The sequence below is a fragment of the Sorex araneus genome, chromosome 5 (assembly GCF_027595985.1).
Source record: "Sorex araneus isolate mSorAra2 chromosome 5, mSorAra2.pri, whole genome shotgun sequence".
NCBI lineage: Eukaryota > Metazoa > Chordata > Mammalia > Eulipotyphla > Soricidae > Sorex > Sorex araneus.
In genome coordinates, this window is record NC_073306.1 from 2,046,370 (window position 1) to 2,060,565 (window position 14,196).

Sequence of the window (14,196 nt, forward strand, 5' to 3'; positions counted from 1 at the left end):
CGTGGTGTGTCCCCGGGGCACTGGAGGGGCGGCGCTGCCGGGGAGCGTGCTCTGCACAGGAATGAGCTGCAGGGGGTCCCTCCCCGAGACCCCGCGGTCCAGCAGCCGGCCTGCAGCAGGGAGCCCGCGAGGAGGAGGAGGAGAAGGAGGAGGACGCGCAGGTGCCGGGCAGCCGCCTGTTGCCCATAGATGGACTGTTCGCGCAGCTGCCGAGGGCAGAGGCGGCATTCCTGGGCCCAGGAGCCGGGCCAATAGCTTCCTTGCACAGGCTGAGTGACAGGAAGGCCTGAGCAGCCCGGAAGTGGAATGTGGGTAGGGAAAGGTCTCACTGGAACCTTCGGCCACCTTGCAGGAACAGTTCTTTAAGTCACCCGTGTTTCTCAGTGCCGCAGAGTCCCGGCCGGGAGTAGCTCAAGGGGCGCACGCAGGCCAGGGCACCGTCCCCTGCTCTGCTCCAGCCTCCAGGGACCGCTGAGCGCCCAGCCGGCGTCACTCAAACGCCAACGTGGTGGTGAGACTTGGAATCCAGTTTTGTTGTTTGGCTCTACGCAGCAGTGCTCGGGGGTCACTCCTCGCAGGCTCAGGGGCCCCATGAGGTCTGCGGACGGAGCGCTCGTCGGCGGCAGCATGCAAGGCAGGCACCTCCCCTGCCCTCCTGTCACTCGGGCCCCAGAGTCCAGTTTTGAGTTATCTTAACAACGATGAGGCTTTATTTGAAAAAACCGGGAGTTTCGGCCTGAAGAATGTTTACTAGAACAGAAGGGGTCCTCCTACGGTGGCAAGCAAAAAATTGGATTATCTGTAGTATGACCCAATTTGTTAGATGTGTTTTTGTGTCAGAAAAAAAGCATGAGGTTGGCATTTTTTTTCCCCCCGAGGTGGTTAGGCTGGCTTTGTCTGCTGGCCCGTGTTTCCTGCATTCCATACTAAACCTACAAAACCGGTGCATTGAACAATGCACAACCCGGGGCGCAGAGGGATCGGACAGGGGCCAGGGTGCTTGCCTTGCGTGTGACCCTTCTGGGTTTGCCACCCCCCGAGTCCCCTGAGCAGAGCGCCTGCCTGAGCGCGGAGCCAGGAGTAAGCCCGGGGCACTGCCGGGTGTGGCCCCAAACAAGAAAACAAAAGCATGATCCGAATAAAATGGAGGGTCCGGTTCTGCGGAGAAGGTTCCTTTGGCAGCTCCAGCTCCCGGACCCGACAGGGCAGTGCTGAAGACCACGTGTCCACACCGGAGTTGGTAAAGGAATGTGGTCAGAAAGAGCCAATTCAGGCCTGTCAGGCGCTCTGAGTTCGGGATGCCTTCCCGACCCGACCCAGCGGGCGTTTTCTTTTCCATTCAGTGTCCGGACTTCAGACTCAGTGGAACTCATCCACCCTCCAGGGGCCACGGGACCCGTGTCCGCTCACTGTGTCAGTGGGAGGCCCCGGGCTCGGGGACTGCTCGCACACCTCAGGGCGGGAGCTGGTGTTCAGGCAGGAAGGTGTTAACTGTGGCCAAGCGGCCAGAAGCCTTGCCAGGGGTCTGTCCTTTCAGGCAGCCTCTGCCAGGGCGATCTTCCAGGCTCACCTCTTCTACTTCTTACATTTTTCAGAGATTGATTTGTGGGCCACACCTAGCAGTGCTCAGTACTCCCGGCGCTGTGCTCGGGGTTCACTCCTGGAGAGTTTGGGAGACCACAAGGGGTGCCAGGGATTAAATCTGGTCCCCATGTGCAAAGCAAACGCAGTACCTGCTGGACGATTACGGCCCCGGTCCCAGGTTCACCTCATCTAAAATCACCCGGGTTCTATCCCCGGGTTCTATCCCGGGCATCCCATACGGTCCCCCGAGCCCTGACGTAAGTAACCACTGAGCACCACCGGGTGTGACCCAAGAAAAAAAAATTGTTTTGGCTTTTTTTGGGGGGTCATACCCAGTGATGCACAGGGGTTACAGGGATCAGCACTCAGGAATTACTCCTGGCAGTGCTGGGGGACCATGTGGGATGCTGGGAATCGAACCCGGGTCGGCTAGGTGCAAGGCAAACGCCCTATCCACTGTGCTATCGCTCCAGCCCCTAAGAAAAAAAATTTTTTTTAAGTCACAAAAGTGGCCCTTTCCTAAAGTGCTTTACGATCGCAGGATGACTAAGGCTAGTAGTCACTTCAATATACTTAATCTTGATTTGAGTTTCAGGTAGAAAGTATGAGATAGCGAGGTAATTAAGCTGTTGTTAATACTTTTTCTTTTCTTTGAGAACCTTTTCGTAACACCTACCTTAATCCCAGTCCTGTCCAAAATAAAGCATTTTTATTGTCCTGTAACACACTGATTTTTTTTTTCTTTTTTGAAATGATGCCGGGCAGTTTAAGGTATGGCTGTAATGCACTCTATGTAAACATTTCTTTTTTCTTTTTGTTTTTTTGGGCTACACCTGGCAGTGCTCGAACCCTTGAAGGTGCTCAGGGGGCTTAAGTGTATCAGGATCGAATGTGGGTCAGTATACTCAAGAAGGGCCAACTGTCTGTACTATCTCCCTGGCACTATATATTTTTTAATTATTATGTACACCCCAGGAGTAATTCATGAATGCAGAGCCAGGAATAACCCTTGTGCATTGCTGGGTGTAACCCAAAAAGAAAAAAAAAAAGTACAAACTTTTTCCCCTTGGGATGTTCCAGTATTCTCATGAAGTGCAGGGTTACATGTAAATGGCATGCTGAAAGTAAAAACTGCATAGTGTTAGCTATCAGTCTTTACGTTTTTGGCTTTGGGGCCACACCTAGGCCATATACTCGGCGACTGAGCCCAGGCCTGGCTGTGTGGAGGCAGCGCCTCTCCGCTGTGTCTCCTTGTCCCATCTTATCTCTGGGTCCTTGATGTAACTTGTCTTTTTGCTTTTTGGGTCACACCCAATGATGTGCAGGGGGTACTCTGGCCTCTGCACTCAGGTGTTGGGACCATAGGGGATGCCGGGGATCGAACCCGGGTGGGCCGTGCGCAAGGCAGAAGCCCTACCTGCTGTGCTGTCACTCAAAATCTTTTGATTTGTCCAAGATTATGACATTAAGAAATTTCAAAAGTTTAATTTTATTTTGCTTTTTGGGCCACACCTGGCAACGCTCAGGGGTCACGCCTGGTGGTACTCTAGTACCAAACGGGATGCCGGCGATCAAGCCCTCGATTGCCGTGTGCCAGGCAAGCTCCCTACCCACTGTAAGCTCTCTGGCCCCTAATACCCCTAATCTCTTTTTTATTTTTTTGCTTTTTGGGTCACACCTGGCAATGCACAGGGGTTACTCCTGGCTCATGTGCTCAGGAATTATTCCTGGCAATGCTCGGGGACCATATGGGATGCTGGGAATCGAACCTGGGTCAGCTGTGTGCAAGGCAAGCGCCCTCCCCGCTGTGCTACCGCTCCCGCCCCCCTTAATCTATTTTTCTTTAACCTATGTAAAGCACTACATAAGGAATTTACCTGGTTCATCTAGCCATAGGTTACTTTCCTCACCAGGTGAACAGTCGACGATACCCAACTTAGGAAACTTTTGGCTCACAGAGCTGGGAGTAAGCTTAGGTCTTACTCCCGGCTCTGTGCTCAAGGATCACTTCTGCCATGTTCAGGAGACCGTATGTGGTGCCAGAGCCTGAGTCCGGGTCAGCCGTGTGCAAACAGCCCCCGAGCCGCTGTGCTCTCTGGGCCCTATGAGACTCCGTCTCCCTCCTGGGGCCACACCTGGTGCTGCTTAGGCCTTACTCCTGCCTCTGTGCTCAGGGATCACTCCTGATGGGCTCGGGGACCAGATGGAGTGCCCGGTCTCGACCCCGGGTCAGCTGTGTGCAAAAGATTTACCCACTGGATGATCATGCTGGCCTTTTTTTTTTTTTTTTTTTTTGCTTTTTGGGTCATACCCGGTGATGCTCAGGGGTTACCTCCTGGCTCTGCACTCAGGAATTACTCCTGGCGGTGCTCAGGGGACCATATGGGATGCTGGGAATCGAACCCGAGTCGGCCGCGTGCAAGGCAAATGCCCTCCCCGCTGTGCTATTGCTCCAGCCCCACACGCTGGCCCTCTTATAAAAGATTCTTAATACCTCACAACTATTCACACACATATTCAGTTGTCAGATGTTGAAAGTTTAAAAGAACACAAGGTGTTGGGCCAGAGAGTCCAGGCGGTAGGGTGCTGGCCGTGCACTCGGCCAACCATAGTTTGATCCCTGGCACCGCATACGGTTTCCTGAGCACCTCCGAGAGTGACCTAGACGCAGAGCTGGCTGCAGAGCCTGAGCACCACCAGTTGTGGGCCAGACCCTCTAACACAGGAATAGAATATTGTGGAATTTTCACTCCCCGCGGCCCCCCCACCCCAGCTCCTGGAAATGGAAGCGAAAAAAAAAAAACAACTGAGGATAAGAAAAAGTCATAACATAAAGCTGAGGGCCGGGACGGTAGTACAGTGGGGAGGGTGCTTGCGTTGCATGCGGCCGACCTGGGTTTGATCCCCCGCATCCCACACCGTCCCCGGAGCACCACCAGGAGTGGCTCCTGAGTGCAGAGGCAGGAGGAACCCCTGAACATTGCCAGGCATGGCCCCAAAACTTAAAAAAAAAAAAAAGGCTGAAGCTGAAACACCAGATCACAGCTGTAGGAAAAATGAACTTTTTGGTTCTGTTTGTACACACTTCAAGGCAGAGTTAGCACAGGGGACAGATTTTCCTGAATGTTCTCTGCATGAATGGAGGGTAGCCAGTGAGATTTAGGAAGGTGAAGCTATATTTGGTAACGCAATTAAAATAACTACATTCTCAAGTTACTTACTGGGAAACCATGGTATTCTTAGTATTTTTAGACTTGTCACAACCTGTGCTGGTGTTTTTTTTTTTTTTACCTCTTTCTTAGTTAAACTATAATTGTGAATTAACATCCAGCAGCAGGTTGTTGGTTTTTTTTTTCCCTTTTAAGCAGAAAACAAAGAATCACAGACTCCGAGACTTTCCTATGGTCGAGGCCTTAATCCTGGGATCAGAGGCCACAGAGGAGCCCAGCGGGCTGAGGGGCCCAGGAGGAGGTTCACCCGAAAGCCCAGCGCCCTGCCCCTCCTCCTGCCCCTCCTCCGCACCGCTCATGCCTGCAGGCCAGTGACTTTGCGGGCTGTTGCTTTTTGTGTTGGGCGGCACCTTGCAGTGCTCAAGGATTACCCCTGGCTCTGCAGTCAAGAGTCACTTCTAAGGGGCGTGGGGGGCGGAAAGGGGTGCACTGCAAGGCTGTCCTGTCCCTTGGGCCCCGGCTGGCCTTTTTGAGACCAGAGAAAGGGCTGGCAAACATTGACGTCTCCCTGTCTTCTTATTCCCCCCGACTGACTTTTTGATTTGTTCCCTAAAGGAAATCAAAGGACGGACGGACAGAGGTCTCCTGTGTCCCGGGAGTGACAGGCCAGCAGCTCCGCAGTACGGCGTCCTGAGCACTGCTGAGAAGGGAGACAAGGGTCCTGCCTGGTGGAACCAGAGTTTCCCGGGACGGTGACTGCATTGATCACGGTCCCCGCGAGGCCCGGGGGCCCAGGCAAGGCGGCCCAGGCTCAATACCTGGCACTGGTCGATTGCTCGAGCCCCCCAGGCCCCTGGGCACTTGCGGGGGCGTCAGCTAGTCCCCAACACCACGTCCAGAGCCACCAGCACGGTGGGCACGAGCCTGCGGAGGGCCCCCTGAAGACGGTTTGGAGACCCCCTACCCTAGCTCTGAACGCTCAGCTATTTGTCACCAAGTCCAGTACTGGGAGCACGGGAGCACGTTCTTTATTTGCAACGTGAGTCCGTTGTAACCGGGGCAGGGAAATCGGCCTTTATTATGGGAACGGCATACCACGGGGAGTAATAAAGAAGTAAAGGCCCAGAAAAAAGCCCAGGAAAGCCCTCTTCCTCCGCTTGCCTCGCCGGGTTCCCCTTCGGCCGAGCACCTACGGGAGTCCCTCCTGTCTGACCTCTGGACCCAGCCGGGTGAAGCACCTGCCCGGGTGGTTCCAGACGCCGAGACCCACGGGGACCCCCCGCGCCCCCGAGACAGTACCCGGAAAAGGAACGGCAACGGCAAACTGCTTTTCCGGAGGCCAGAGACGCGTTGCTGAGAAAAGTCCCGTTTGCCCACCTCTCGGGGCCGCGCGGCGGCGGCCGGAGCCCCCCGCGCGGCGCCCACCCGGCGGCGGGACGCGGCATCCGCCCCGGACGCAGCGCGCCGGCGCTCCGGGGGGCGCGGCGTGGACGCCGGGCTCGGAGCGGGACCCTCGCGTCCCGGCCCGCCGGCTCCTTTGTCCTCGCGGCCGCGGGGGTGCTGGCCGCCCCCCGCGTCCCCCCTGCGCGGCCCGGCCGGCCTCGCCCCCGCGGCTCGCCCGCACACCGCGCGCCGCGCCGGAGCAACGCGGGGTCGCCGGGAGCCGCCGCGCGCCCCTCGCCCCAACAGCCACCCCGCCGGGCCGCGTCGGCGCCGGGGCCGCCCCGTCGGGGGTCGCCCCCGCCCCGCCCCGCCCCAGCCGGCCGGGCGCGCTTCCCGGTAAGAATTCAAGGCGGGACGGCCGCCGGGGCGGGGCCGGCGAGCGGGCGACGCGACCCCCGGCTCCGGCTCCGGCTCAGCGGGCCCCGCCGCCCCGGCCCGCCGGCCCGAAAACCCGCGGCCGCCGGGACAAGTTCGCTCCGCCCGGCCCGAGGCGCGGGAAGCCGAGCCGGGGGCGGGGGGCGCGGCCGCGACGTCAAGGCCAGTGGAACCCGCCGCCCCCGCGCCCGCGCGGGCCGCGGGGACCGCCTCGCCAGGCCCACAAAGGGGCGCGGAGCCCCCGGTTCCGAAGGAGAAAGGGAGGGCGCCGCGCGCCCCCGCCGCCCGCGCCGGCCGCCCCGCCCCCGCCCCGACCGCCCGGGCCGCCCCTCCCCCACCGCCCAGCCAGCGCGAGCCTCCGCACCTCCCCCGCGCCCGCGGCCTTGGGTCCCCGAGACGCAGCCCCCGCACACCGGGCGGCCGGCCCCAGCGCCCTCTGGGAATTGTAGTCCTCGCGGGGCCTCCGCGCGCGCCGGCCGCGGAGCGGGGAACTACCAATCCCACAATGCCCCGCGCCACGCCCCCGCGCCGTAGGCGCCCGTCGCCCCCAGACTACATCTCCCGGCAGCCCTCGCGGCGCTCCCGCCCTCCCTCCCGAGACACGAGCCGAACTGGGCGTCAGGTCGGGGAGCCGGTCGGGTTCCCGCTCGCCGCCGCCGCCGCCGCCCCCCGCAGCGACTCTCCCGCCTCTCCCGCCGCGCCGGCCGCGGCAGCTGCATCGCCAACTCCGCTCGGCCGCGGCGCCGCCGGCCCGGGGACGGAGAGCCGGGACGCGACACGCCGAGCCCCCCATCACCTCCAGCCGGGGCGACCCCTCCCGGGTCCGCCCTCGCCCCTGCGCGGCCGCCGGCGCCCGCAGCCCCGAGCGGCCCCGCGGCCGCGGCCCGCCGCCTGCACTCCCGCGGCCGCCGCCCCCCGCCCGAACATGGACTCCGACTCCTGCGCCGCCGCCTTCCACCCCGAGGTGAGTGGGGGCTGCGCCCCGATCGCCCCCCGGCCCGGCGCTCCCCCCACCCCCCGGCGGCCGGACCCCCGCGGCCCGGCGCCGGCCTCCCCGCCCTGCCCCTCCCCCAGCCCAACCCCGCCCCCCACCCGGGCCCGCGCCCCGCCGCCGCTCCCGTGGTCGTCCGCGCCCACCCGGACCCCCGGCCCCGGCCGCCGCGCCCACCGGCCCCTGGCCCCGGGTCGCCCCGGGACCTGTCTGCGCGCTCGGCCGCTCCCCGCCCCCGGGCCGAGTCGCCGTCCCCTCCCCCCCGGGCGCTCGCGACCCCCCTCGGACCCGGACTCGGCCCCCCGAATCCCGCGCCCCGCCCCCCAGCTCCCGCGCCGGCCGCGCGGCCCCCGCCCCCTCCGGCGGGTCCCGGGGGGCTCCGCTCCCCCGCAGGGCCCCCGCCCCCCGCCCGCCGCCCGCGGCTCCGGTCACCGCGCCCGCCCCGCCTCCGCCCGTTTCCGGGGATCGGCCCCGGGGCCTCCCGACCGGCCCCCGGGGTCTCGGGCAGCGCCGGGCCCCGCGCCCCCTCCCCGCGGGCCGGGCGCGCACCTTCCGGGCGGGCGCGGGGCCGGGCGGGGCGCGGCGCGGGGGGTCTCGGGCCCGGGCGCCGCCGCGACCCCCGCCCCCGCGCCTCCGCCGCCCACGGAAAAGTTGTGCGGGAGAGTTGGAGGCCGAGGCCCGCGCCCCCGTCCCCGGGGCCCCCGCCGCCGCCGCCCGGCCACCTGCGTGCCACGCGGGGTCTCGCGCGCGCGGGGGTCGGCGGGGGCGCGGGACCCCGCGCGGGGAGCGCGGGGAGCGGAGCCCCGAGGGGGAAGGCGGCGGGGGCCGGCCCCGACCCGCCCGCCCCTCGCTCGCCCCCCGCCGGGCCCCGCCGCGGGGTTCCGGGGGTAGCGGCGCCCCTCGGGGCCGCGGGGGGGTGGGGCGATCGCGCTTAAAGGAAACTCGGTCCGGGTGTCCGCCGAGCCCCTCCCGCCCGCTCGCTGCGAGGCCGAGGGGCGCGGCGGCCGCGCGGGGGCTCGGGCAGGGGAGCAGCCCCTCTGCGGCCGGGCCGGGCCGGGGCAGTCCGCCGGCCCGAGTGGGGGGCGGCGCGCGGAGGAGGGGCCCGGCGCAGCCCTGCGCGGCCCCAGGCTTGGGAAATCGCTTCCAATCTGCGGCCCGCGCCGGTGCAGGGGTTTGTTTTCGAAATGGCAAATCTGTTGCAAAGGTGCTGGGAGCCCCGGGAGGCCCGCGGCGCCGGCGCCCGGGGCCGCTCCCGCAGCTCGGGGGCAAGTTTCTGTCCCGGCTCTCATCTGGCAGCTGCTGCCCAGCGTTTTCGGCTTTGCCCCCCCCCTCCTCCTCCTCCTCCTCCTCCTCCTCCTCCTCTTTGTCTTCTGGAGGCCGATTTCTGACCCAGCGCCCTTATCTCGGGCGCGGATGGAAGTCCTGCAGGGTGTTGCGGGGAGGAGTTTGGGCGGGGAGGAGGACCCAAGGGCGAGCGCCCGCCGACCGCCCGGTCTCTGCCCTCGCAGGAGTACTCCCCAGGGTACAAGAGGCGCAGGACCGTGGAGGATTTCAACAAGTTCTGCACTTTCGTCTTGGCCTACGCCGGCTACATCCCCTATCCGAAGGAGGTAATGCGTCTCGGGGTGCCTGCCGGGGTGGGGGGGGGTGCGAGTCGGGCTAGGCAGGGCGCCCCTTGGGGAGCGGCTTCTAAAGCAGGAGGGCGGTGGGGCAGGCGGGCCAGGAAAGGGCTGGGGCCGAAGGACGGGTCCAGGTGCCTGTGAAGTAGCCTGAGTAGCCCGTGAGCACTGTGGGGGCAGACGCGGTGTATCTGCGTGTCAGGGTGGCCTTGGCGTGGGCAGGCGTGGCCCCCGCCTGCTGCCTCCTGCCCCCTTCCTGGCCCTTCTGGCCTCGGGCTGGTGCTCTTACGTGTTTCCGTTTACATTTTTCCTGTTTGGGGGCCACATCTGGCCGTGTTCAGGGCTTACTCTTGGCTCTGAACTCAGGGGTCACTCCTCGGGGGCTTGGGGGACCATCTGGGCAGCCGGGGTTGAACCCGGGTGGGCCTTGTGCAGGGCGGATCCCTGACGCTCTACCTGCCCTGGTGTCCTGCGCCTGGACCCGCCACTTCATTTTTTAACTTTTCTTCCTGGGTTTTGGGCTGCATCCGGCTGTGTGTGAGGGTGCCCCGGCGCCTGCTCAGAGGCCTGGCCGGGTGCCCGCCCTCTCCGGCCCCGTCCCCAGTGGAGACTGAGTGTTTGTTTTTGGGGGTGGCCTCCACCCAGCAGTGCTCGGCCTCATGTTGCGTGTGCCCCCTCAGGCCGTCTGCACGGGGCCTTCCCGTTGGGACAGGGGACAGGGGACGTGCCGGCCCGGGCTCTGGGGTCAGCGTGGCCGCGCCGGGCCTGCGTGCCCGCGGCCTTCTGCTTGCCCGTGCAGCAGCGTCCACGCTCTTCTCGGAGCAGGCCCCGGGGCCTTCAGGAGCCCAGTGCTCCGGGGAGCAGCTCGCAGCCCGCCTCTGTCCTTGCTGCTGTTGACAGTGTGGCCACCGGCACGTGCCTGGCCGCCCCTGAGGCCTGGGCTTCCTAATACTTGGGGATGCGCTGGGGTTTTTAATTAGTTAATTATTTTTTTGCGGGGACCACACCTGGCTTGAGCTCAGGAGTCACTCCTGGCAGGGAGGTGGGACCATACGGGATGCCGGCGAGTGAGCCCGGGTGGCCGCGAGCAAGCAGGCGCCCTACCGCTGTATGGTCGCCCTGGCCACATGTTGAATTTTTTTTTTTTTTTGCTTTTTGAGTCACACCTGGCGATGCTCAGGGGTTACTCCTGGCTCTGCACTCAGGAATTACTCCTGGCAGTGCTTGGGGGACCATATGGGATGCCAGGGATCGAACCCGGGTCGGCCGCGTGCAAGGCAAACGCCCTACCCGTTGTGCTATCGCTCCGGCCCCCACTTGCTGAGTTTTTAAAAGAGCCGCAGGAAATTCTCCAAGTGATTCACGTTTGCTTAATTAAGGCCACAGCTCCCCTCGGAGGACCTGGAGAGAAGCGGGTTCCAGAGCGGGGCCAGCGCCGCTCAGGCTCCTGGCTGCAGGCCTGCTAGAGGCCTGGTGACCCCAGGCCCTTTCTTTCCCGCCTCCCAGGTGTGGTTTTGGGGCCACACCTGGCGGTGCTCAGGGCTTACTCCTGCCTTCACTCAGGAGTTCCTCGTAGTGGTGCTTGGGGCCGTTTGGGGACGGAAGCCGGGTCGGCCCGGTGCAGCGCAGGTGCCTCCGCCGCTGCCCTGTCGCTCTGGCCCGGCCGTGACCCCGTCCTGACGCTGGGCGTCCCCGTTCTTGCAGGAGCTGCCTCTGCGGAGCAGCCCCAGCCCCGCCACCAGCACCGCGGGCACCGTCGACAGCGACAGCTGGGACCCGGGCTTCCCCGACATCCCCGCCGCCGTGTCCCTGCCCGTCTCGGACCGCTGCTTTGGGCACCTGCCTCGCGCCAAGCCCGGCGACTTCTTGCTGGACAGAAAGAAGCCGGACAAGCTGAAGAAGAAGAAGAGGAAGCGCCGCGCGGGCGACGTGGCCGTGCAGGAGGGGTACATGGAGGGCCTGCTGAACCTGGAGGCCGCCGACCCCTACGTGGAGCCCCCCCGGACCCCCCAGGACAGCCCCCCAGCCCCCGGCGACCCCTGCTCGGGCTGGGACTCGGACACGCCCTCCAGCGGCTCCGGTGTCGCCGTGTCCCCTGACCAGGCCAAAGAGATCAAGACGGAAGGCAAGCGGACGATCGTCCGGCAGGGCAAGCAGGTGGTGTTCCGGGACGAAGACAGCACCGGCAACGACGAGGACATCATGGTGGACTCAGGTGCGTGCGCGGGCCGGGGCGGGGCGGGGCACGGGGGGTCGTCCCGCGGCCACTCCCCCGCTGACGGTCTCCTCCCCGTGCAGACGACGACTCCTGGGACCTGGTCACCTGCTTCTGCATGAAGCCTTTCGCCGGCCGGCCCATGATCGAGTGCAACGAGTGCCACACCTGGATCCACCTGTCCTGCGCCAAGATCCGCAAGTCCAACGTGCCCGAAGTGTTTGTGTGCCAGAAGTGCCGGGACTCCAAGTTCGACATCCGCCGCTCCAGCCGCTCCCGCATGGGCTCCCGGAAGCTCTTCCTGGACTGACGCGGCGGCGGGGAGCTCGGGGGGGCCCCCGCGCCGGCCGGACTCAGCCAGGCCGCGGGCCCACCCTGCCTTCAGGTGCCTACGCGACGGGCCGTCCGCGCCACCGACTGAATAAACCTTCCTCGGCCGGGGCCGCTCCGGGCAGCGGCCACTCGCTTTCCGTGCGGCGAGGGCCGGCGGCGGTCCGCATTCTGGCTCGTGGTGAGATTCCTGCCGGGGGGAACCAGTGCTCGTCGTCACTCCTGCTTCTGCCGTGTCGTTGGGGACGGCCCTGTCCCGTGTCCCTGGCCCGTCCACGAACAGCCATACCTGTGAGCTTTTTCTCGAGTGTCAGTCTTTGCCATAAGTGTCTGTGCCGCGGCCGCAGGGCTGCCCTGAGCACCTCCCCCCTCCCCGGCCTGCCCCCCACCCGGGGACGCGCCCAGATGCCCCGGCTTCCCCCTCGGTGAGAGTGACGGGACCGGCTGGCCGCTGCTCTGGGAGAAGGGGGTTGTTGGGGAGGGAGGGCGGAGGGGCCCCGTGTTGTTCATAACTCAGTTTCCTGTTTTGCACGATGTATAAAACCTGTCTTTTTTGCACGATACAGCCAAAAGTATTGGCAGATTTCTGCCCGGTGCCCCTTCTCCCCGGTGGCCGAGGAGGGCGGGCGGGGCCCGGCAGGCGGTTTGCAAGCGAGAGGAGCACTTTAGCGCCCCTTGGCCTCCCCCCTTCCGCCCAGGAGGTCAGGCCTCTGCTGGGGGGGGGGGTCTGCTCCCTTCAGCCAGACACCCGCGGCACAAGCTGAGCCCTGGTTGGAGCCGGTGAGTTTGGGGGCGCCTTGGCCTTGGTGGGGGCCGCTGGGCTGGGTCGTACTTTTCCTAACCCAGACAGGTCTCGGGGGCTGCTTGTGAAGCCCCCGCCCTCCTCTCCCCTGCAGGGTGCCCCAGGACACAGGTGGTTCTGGGGCCTGGAGGGTGTTGGGGTTCCTGGTTCCTCAAGCCGCGCTCTCCAGTGGCGAGAATCCTGTTCTCAGAAGTATTTTTATTGTAGAATCAGTAGGTGTGTTTTTCTCGACACTGTTCTTTGTATCGCGTGGGAAGGGAAGAAAGCCCAAGGGACCCCCCCAGGCCTCCCCCGCGGGGGTGGGGGCTTCTCCCTGAGGCACCGGTGCTGGGCGCCCCCTCACCAGCGCACTGGAAATGGACCTGCCTTCTGGCCCGGGACAGCCCAGTCCGGGCCTCTGTCATCCTGGCGTGGCCGGCCAGCTGCCCTTCTTCGATTCTGGTTTTAATTCCGGTCATATTAACACGAAAATCGTCCCTGAGGCCTCTTGCATTGTGGGACCCCCTTGAGCGAGCTCGGGGGAGGCTGGGAGCGACAGCCCCTGGGAGAAGTTGGAGAGGAGTTTGCCAAAGATTTGCCCGTGCCGCTGCTCGCGCTGAGAGTAGCCCGGCTTCCCCGTGGTTTTCTTTCTTTTTCTCCTGTGAAGCCTTGGTCAGCTGTCCCCGGTGTGTTTCAAGAAGCCGCGTGATGTCGTGGGGGCGCCCCCTGTATGCTGTGGAGGGCTTCACTGCCTGCTGGCGCCTCGGGAAGGTGGCCAGGTGCCTTTCCCTTCCCGATCCTTGGGTTCTGGCACACGTGCCCCCGGGGGTGGTGGCTGGGCAGTGGGGGCACCTCAGGGTCGTGTTGGGTGAGGTGGGCAGCGGCACTTAGCTGCTTTATGCAAATCGCGATGGTTCCGCCAGGGCTCCTGCTGGGTGGCTGATGGAGCCAGGGGACGAACGAGGTGGGGGGAGGTGGTCCATCACCCGAGGAGGTCCCTGGCTTTGGCTAGGCCAGACACTTAACATCGTTTACATGGGTCCGTGTAATTATAAGGTTTATGTGTATAAAGCGCAGCTGTTTCTGTGAAACTGTATATTTTGTAAATAAACATATTGCTACTTTGAGATTGGGTCCTGCCTGGGGTGTTGATGTCCTGTCCCTCCCCCGCACAGCCCTGGAATGGAGACTGGGTCACCAAGCCTGCCTTTGCGTTGGGGAACGTGCTCTCCACAAACGTCTCTCCTGTGCGGTATCGGGATGAACCCATGGGCTCACACGCAAGGCTCTGCAGAGCTATGCCACAGGATAGTCTTGAGTAACAAATCATAGTCTGCATGGGAATGAATAGCATAATTTCACTGAAAAACCTGTGTTTTCGCTTAACCCAGCGAGTGGGTTAACTGAGGTTCTGCAAGCCCAGGTTTGTTTTTTAATTTGAGGAGGGGGTCACAGTGCTCAGGGGGTCTTCTCTGGGGGAGCTCATGGAGTGCTGCCTGGGATGGAATTTCCTCTAGCGTGCAAATCCTGCACTGAGCCAGTACGATCTCTCCAGCCTGGCGTTAGGAAGTCCTCTCTGGGGTGCTCCTGCCCTTTACACTTGGGGTGCCACCGTGCCTGAGCCTGTTGTCAATCGTCCACCTGTACGGTCGTCTGTGCCGCTTCAGTCTACGGCCAGTCCATGGCCA

At 63.8% G+C, this 14,196-nt stretch overlaps 1 protein-coding gene across 1 annotated transcript; it reads left to right on the forward strand.

Moving 5' to 3' along the window:
* The first annotated feature begins 7,184 nt into the window (after positions 1-7,184).
* PHF13 (PHD finger protein 13) lies at positions 7,185-13,640 on the forward strand. Its single transcript, XM_055137594.1, has 4 exons — positions 7,185-7,536; positions 9,072-9,173; positions 10,887-11,397; positions 11,481-13,640. The coding sequence occupies exons 1-4, from the start codon at positions 7,498-7,500 to the stop codon at positions 11,705-11,707; spliced, it is 879 nt and encodes a 292-aa protein (XP_054993569.1). The 5' UTR covers positions 7,185-7,497; the 3' UTR covers positions 11,708-13,640.
* The last annotated feature ends 556 nt before the right edge of the window (positions 13,641-14,196 follow it).